Source organism: Diaphorina citri, unplaced genomic scaffold (assembly GCF_000475195.1).
Source record: "Diaphorina citri unplaced genomic scaffold, Diaci psyllid genome assembly version 1.1 scaffold1243, whole genome shotgun sequence".
In the NCBI taxonomy this organism is placed as follows: Eukaryota; Metazoa; Arthropoda; class Insecta; order Hemiptera; family Psyllidae; genus Diaphorina; species Diaphorina citri.
In genome coordinates this window covers 64,388-71,780 of record NW_007378672.1, presented here as the reverse complement: position 1 = coordinate 71,780, position 7,393 = coordinate 64,388, and the positions used below count along the sequence as shown (strand labels likewise).

Genomic DNA, 7,393 nt, shown 5'->3' with positions numbered 1-7,393 from the left:
CAGGTGTATAGAGAGCGGCTGTGATATTCCCGCTAAAACCAAGGACTGGGACCTTAATTTTGACGGCCCTCAATTAACTTTCTGGAAAAAAGAAGAGAAAAAGACCCGATTTGTCTCTAGTCAAATTGCAAAGGTACAAGATATCTGAAAGGTCTTGGTTCTTGAAAAAAAAAATCACATTTTCACACATCGACGCACAAGATTACCTAATGAATTTTAGTCGGTTCTAACTGAGGAAAGGGGAATTAGTAACAACGCCAGGACCCAAATCTACATCTAGCAAGTTATTTAACCACTTAACCAACTCAAACGCTATTACTATTGTATTCCACAGAACTTCTCCCTTTCTACTTTACACCTCGACAATACGACAATCCCACAGGCTTTTTATCTAGGGTATAAGTAGTATCAATATCAATATACTGTACAGAATATTAAGTCCCGAGAAATAGGAGGAAAGATGCTAACAGGAAGAATTAAAAAGACAATCTGATCGTTTTCTCGAACATATTTTACATCATGCACCCTCACCCAACTATCAAAGTGTGAGAAAAGATCCATCCAAATTCAAATCGCTTGTAGAGATCGGTCACAATTAAAATGATGTTTAGGGTGAAAGAAAACCAATTTAAAAGCAAACTTGGTAATATTTGCTACGTACCACCTTTTTGTTTTCCACCTTTAGGCATTAACTTTCTGGAAAAAAGAAGAGAGAAAGACCCGATTTGTCTCTAGTCAAATTGCAAAGGTACAAGATATCTGAAAGGTCTTGGTTATTGAAAAAAAAAAAATCACATTTTCACACATCGACGCACAAGTTTACCTAATGAATTTTAGTCGGTTCTAACAGAGGAAAGGGGAATTAGTAACAACGCCAGGACCCAAATCTACATCTAGCAAGTTATTTAACCACTTAACCAACTCAAACGCTATTACTATTGTATTCCACAGAACTTCTCCCTTTCTACTTTACACCTCGACAATACGACAATCCCACAGGCTTTTTATCTAGGGTATAAGTAGTATCAATATCAATATACTGTACAGAATATTAAGTCCCGAGAAATGGGAGGAAAGATGCTAACAGGAGGAAATAATAAAAAGAAACTTTGACCGTTTTCTCGAAAATATTTTACATCATGCACCCTCACCCAACTATAAAGTGTGAGAAAAGATCCATCCAAATTCAAATTGCTTGTAGAGATCGGTCACAATTAAAATGATGTTTAGGGTGAAAGAAAGCTTTTTATCTAGGGTATAAGTAGTATCAATATCAATATACTGTACAGAATATTAAGTCCCGAGAAATGGGAGGAAAGATGCTAACAGGAAGAAATAATAAAAAGAAACTTTGACCGTTTTCTCGAAAATATTTTACATCATGCACCCTCACCCAACTATCAAAGTGTGAGAAAAGATCCATCCAAATTCAAATTGCTTGTAGAGATCGGTCACAATTAAAATGATGTTTAGGGTGAAAGAAAGGCAATTTAAAAGCGAACTTGGTAACATTTGCTACGTACCACCTTATTTTTGCTTTCCATCTTTAGGCAAAAAGCATTAAACAGCACTTTGAAACTGGATCAATAATCTTTTTACCACACTCTGTAAAAAATGGAAAATTTTCTTACCGTAAAAAATTATGCCGTGTGGGAAAACACCGCTCTCTGAATTTTTCTCCTCTGGGAGGGGAATTGTTAATCAAGTTTTTGCCTCGTACGAAGTGCAAGTGACCACACTCTGTAAAAAATGGAAAATTTTCTTACCGTAAAAAATTATGCCGTGTGGGAAAACACCGCTCTCTGAATTTTTCTCCTCTGAGAGGGGAATTGGAAATCAAGTTTTTGCCTCGTACGAAGTGCAAGTGTTGCTTTCCATCTTTAGGCAAAAAGCATTAAACAGCACTTTGATATTGGATCAATAATCTTTTTACCACACTCTGTAAAAAATGGAAAGTTTTCTTACCGTAAAAAATTATGCCGTGTGGGAGAACACCGCTCTCTGAATTTTTCTCCTCTGAGAGGGGAATTGGAAATCAAGTTTTTGCCTCGTACGAAGTGCAAGTGTATTCAGTGTCAACCTATGACCATGGACCTGCGAACATGGAAATAATGAACTAAAGATTAGAAAACGATGAGATCATTAGAATCTAAGAGTACGTATTCGTACACTCGGTACAATTACAGCAAACACCCAATTATGTACAGAAATACGCTGGTACATAGTAAAGTATATTCAGTGTCAACCTATGACCATGGACCTGCGAACATGGAAATAATGAACTAAAGATTAGAAAACGATGAGATCATTAGAATGAGTACGTATTCGTACACTCGGTACAATTACAGCAAACGCCCAATTATGTACAGAAATACGCTGGTACATAGTAACATATTCGAGATTTACAGTGGTACCACTAACAGTAAGGTTGTGGCTATATTACTCACATAATACATATTCGAGATTTACAGTGGTACCACTAACAATAAGGTTGTGGCTATATTACTCACATATGTACATGAGCAAGTACTTGGTACATAAATATTACTCACTCACATATGTACATGAGCAAGTACTTGGTACATAGAAGGTACCTCACCGATCATACATTAAATAATGAAGTACCTACTTACAGGAGAGTAGGTAACTAACTAGGTACATTATAAAGACCGTGTATAATCGAGGGGCCCTACAGAGCGACCAAGGGGGCTGTCTTAAAGTCCACCACTCACGTTCAGATCATCTGACAGACCCAACGTGTGTGGAGGAAAAATCTTCAAGCCCAGGTTCCTCAGATGGTCTGAGCGTGAGAGACGGGTATTAGACAGTGAGTGACGGGTATTAGACAGTGAGAGACGAGTATTAGACAGTGAGTGACGGGTATTACACAGTGAGTGACGGGTATTACACAGTGAGTGACGGATATTAGACAGTGAGAAGGAAAAATCTTCAAGCCCAGGTTCCTCAGATGGTCTGAGCGTGAGAGACGGGTATTAGACAGTGAGTGACGGGTATTAGACAGTGAGTGACGGGTATTACACAGTGAGTGACGGGTATTACACAGTGAGTGACGGGTATTAGACAGTGAGAGACGGGTATTAGACAGTGAGCGACGGGTATTACACAGTGAGTGACGGGTATTAGACAGCGACACGGTGGGTATTAGACAGTGAGTGACGGGTATTACACAGCGACACGGTGGGTATTAAAGGCCTTGTTCTGAAAGGGAAGGAAGGATTTTTTTTTTTTTTTTAGTAATGTTCTAAGTGTGACAAAATATCGAGTGAAGTGTTTAAGTTCAGATAAGAACTTGGGGGGGGGAACTGTAAAAACACCCAAAAGCTATAATCTTCTCACGAGGTGGCATTAGTCATACAATCCCGTGCAGATTATTTACTTAAAGGCAGATAACATCTTTCCAATGTTAACACATGAAGTACTGACTAAAAAGTTGGCCTTGAACTGGATCAAGCACAATGCGAACTTATCAATTTTTTTTTCGACTTTTACTGTCGTTTTTTTTTTTTTTTTAATTATTATTTTTTTTATTTCAGATATAGTCGAACCTGTCTGATTGGGAATCCAAGGGACTGGCAATTTTTTCTAGGTTTCCTAATTACAATTCAAGTGAAGGGGCCATGATTTTTTCCCCATTTAGCGACTAGAAACATTACTTTAGCCCCGTCACACATAGAGATTCTATCATTTTCATAGCGAACTTATCAATTTTTTTGTCGACTTTTACTGTTGTTTTTTTTTTTAGATATAGTCGAACCTGTCTGATTGGGAATCCAAGGGACTGGCAATTTTTTCCAGGTTTCCTACTTACAATTCAAGTGAAGGGGCCACGATTTTTCCCCATTTATCCAGGTTTCTCATTTAGCGACTAGAAACATTACTTTAGCCCCGTCACACATAGAGATTCTATCATTTTCATAGGTTTGGGTTTTCAGGCATTTACGCGCAACTAACCCCGTGATTACGCTTCCAATGTGCGACGGGCCTTACAAAAAAAACTACGGTTAGTTTCCCAGGTAGTGTAGCTTTTCAGTAAGTTGAGTTAGTTTACCTGAATTTAGAGGGGATTCATTATGGTCTGTATTGCTGGGAAGTATTTGTTTAATTGAGTTAGTTTCCCAGGTAGTGTAGCTTTTCAGTAAGTTGAGTTAGTTTACCTGAATTTAGAGGGGATTCATTATGGTCTGTATTGCTGGGGAGTATTTGTTTAACTGAGGGGATTCATTAGGGTCGTGTATTGCTGATAGGCATGTCCTCCACAGCCTGTAACATAGTGAACACAGCACACATTGCAACACGTCAATGATTGCCAAATTGCTTCGGTATTAGGTTAGTTTTTGTTTCATTATTTACAGGCAGGGTTAAAGCTACTTTTCGCTGAGAAGTATCAGATCCATTTACATTTGTATTTACAGACAGATTCAGAAGATGTTTGTTTTAGTGAGACTCAGCTTGAGACTCTTGAGAGACAAGTTTAAAGCTACTTTTCGCTGAGAAGTATCAGATCCATTTACATTTGTATTTACAGACAGATTCAGAAGATGTTTGTTTTAGTGAGACTCTTGAGAGACAAGTTTTAACATTTAAAATTTACAGTCATGGGAAGAAGACAATATTTCTCCGCATAAGTCACTTGACAGCTTTTTTCCTTCTATTTTAACATGTATACCTAAAGTTGTCATCTGAAATTTTTAAATCAAATAGGAAAGTACACAATAGTGATAAATATCATTTAAATTTGTAAACAGAATAATTATATTATAATTTCAGTCAATATAATTTACCATTCACAGGATTCAACAAAAAACTCTTTACAAAGCTCCTGAAAAAATAAGTAAAAATAATAAACAAATAATTAATAAAACAAAAATGAATAGTAATGACTTGTTAATTTTGTACCTCCTAAGCTTTCTACCTTTGAGAGGCTAAGTGAGATTGTTTTAAACTCTATGACCAAAGGAAAGCGGTTAGTTAGTAGATATAGGATAATATTATAGTGTACACCCGGTCGTATGACCAGACAGATATACACTCACGTATACAGAATTCATTGCAGGATGTTAGACCAGTGGCTTGGGTGTGAGTACACGTTGAATATACTGCAATGCATTGGTTATAAGTCGGAACTCTGCGCGCTTGAGGAAAGTGCTGATCAGCTGATACTCTACAAATGTTCTCCTAACATGGCCACCATAGCTGACGCCTGTACATAGAACTTTGGTTGTCAAGGTCAGAAGCCATTGCATGATCTCGTTATGACTAGGTGTAGCACCATACAACCAATGCTTGGGTGCCCAGAGATACAACTGACACACTGTTGCCGCTAGTTCAGCACTTGGTCTATCACTGGGATCATTCTCGAGCAACTTGGCAACAAGGCGTCTCATCACCTCCGGTACATTAGTATTGAGTTGCGGTAACGCATTCACTTCGTAGTCTGTGTTGCGTGCTGATTGGTAGAATGGATTATCATGTCCGAATATCTCATAGGCCACAGTACCTGCAGTCCAGGCATCTGACTTGGAGTAGTTGACGAATGAGAATAGACCAGGTGTTGCCAGAGCCACTTCCGGTGCCATGAGTGCCACATTCCCTCCTAGTTCTATATCAGCACTACTGTACTGCATGGATAAACCACTCTTGTTGGTATAGCTGCTACCAAAGTCTGTGATGACTAGCTGGGGACAGGTGTTATCTTCTGAACAATCAAGCAAGATATTGTCACTCTTCAGATCACGATGTGCTGTTCTGTGCATGTTTAGATGTGTTACTCCCTCGAGTAATTGAGTGAACAAGAGTACTCGCTCATGCATACTCAGCTGTGCACATCTCTCCCTCAAATAATTCCTTAGATCTGTGTTGTATTTCTTCATCAATATAAACAGACTCATATTCCTTCCATATCCTCCTGTAGGATTCAACCTGGCTGGTAATGCACTCGGATAGATCAAACTAGAATCAGGGATAGAGGGGACAAAGTCAGTGAACGCAAAGTGCATGACGACAACATTAGGATGAGGGGGAAGATTCTCTACGCTATTCATAAGCATATCTTCATTCAGACGTAATGGTTTCCTCAGGGGTAGCAACTCCTTACTCATAGCCTTGAGTATAGCATGTGAGTTACTAGCTGCACTATAGTTGAACATCATCTTCAATGCATACTCTACACCTCTGAACGTTGCCTCGTATACAACAGCATTGGTTCCCTTCGCTATAAACTTCCCAATCTGAATATCATCCACCTTCACATCATCCACATCAGGTAGAGTTTCAACTTGGACCAGCTTATCAAACATATTGTTTACAGCATGTCGTATCTCCCAGCAAACACCTTCAAACTCATCTTCCTTGGTAAGGATACCTGTACCAGATGCCAGACTCACGCCTACAAACGCAAGGAAAGGTTTCGAGTTATCCTTGTAGAGGAGTTGCTGTAATGTTTTACGTCGGAGGTCAGAGGCCATCGAGTTGGTGACTCTGTTGGTAAGGATACCTGTACCAGATGCCAGACTCACGCCTACAAACGCAAGGAAAGGTTTCGAGTTATCCTTGTAGAGGAGTTGCTGTATTGTTTTACGTCGGAGGTCAGAGGCCATGGAGTTGGTGACTCTGTTGAGGAGACTGTTGACGAATAGTTTCCTTGCATTCTGAAAGTAGGTCTGTATAGGATGTCCGGCTGGCGCGCTAAGTCTTCCCTGTCCACTGGATGTCGCTGGAGGCTGAGTTAGGAATTCAATTTTGTGGCCTGGCTGCAGAGGCTTGATGTAGCGGACCAGAAGCTTACCATTGTGATAGAAGCGGAACAGAAGTGTTCGGAGAGACATTTCCGAGAACTGCACAGTCCGACTACAAACCCGAGATAGTTTGAGAGCGGCTGTGATATTCCCGCTAAAACCAAGGACTGGGACCTTAATTTTGACGGCCCTCAATTAACTTTCTGGAAAAAAGAAGAGAGAAAGACCCGATTTGTCTCTAGTCAAATTGCAAAGGTACAAGATATCTGAAAGGTCTTGGTTCTTAAAAAAAAAATCACATTTCCACACATTGACGCACAAGTTGTGGACACACCTTAAGAGCAGAATCTCCTAGTCTAAAACTTTAGCAAAATGGCTAAAGTTTGTGTCGACTGAGGAGGTCCTTTAGGGTTAGGGCTATTTGCTCCCACACCTAAGCCTCAGAGTGGTAGGTTTTATGTATGGAAGCTTTCGACAAGCATACAATTTAAATTCCTTTTTTTTATGTCACTCAAGGTATAGAAACACACTACCATCACGTCTTGTCACGTGACGTAACGCGATTTTAGTGTGGCTGTCCTGAACGAAATTACCTACAATATTATGGGAAAACTTTGAACTACATCACTGACTCCCCA

The 7,393-nt window shown here is 39.4% G+C and overlaps 1 protein-coding gene across 2 annotated transcripts; it reads right to left on the bottom strand.

The window, feature by feature from the left end:
* Positions 1 to 4,749: 4,749 nt before the first annotated feature.
* Positions 4,750 to 6,982, bottom strand: LOC103514904 (serine/threonine-protein kinase PINK1, mitochondrial-like). 2 transcript variants are annotated; one of them, XM_008479820.2, is made up of 2 exons: positions 6,515 to 6,982; positions 4,750 to 6,382 (listed from the first exon to the last, which is right to left on the bottom strand). In XM_008479820.2, exons 1-2 carry the CDS (start codon positions 6,843 to 6,845, stop codon positions 5,079 to 5,081), a joined length of 1,635 nt encoding a protein of 544 aa, XP_008478042.1. In that variant the 5' UTR covers positions 6,846 to 6,982; the 3' UTR covers positions 4,750 to 5,078. The 2 variants fall into 2 exon arrangements, with proteins under 2 accessions (XP_008478042.1, XP_026683550.1); XM_026827749.1 differs by having other exon boundaries at positions 4,750 to 6,492; positions 6,625 to 6,982.
* Between the last annotated feature and the right edge of the window lie 411 nt (positions 6,983 to 7,393).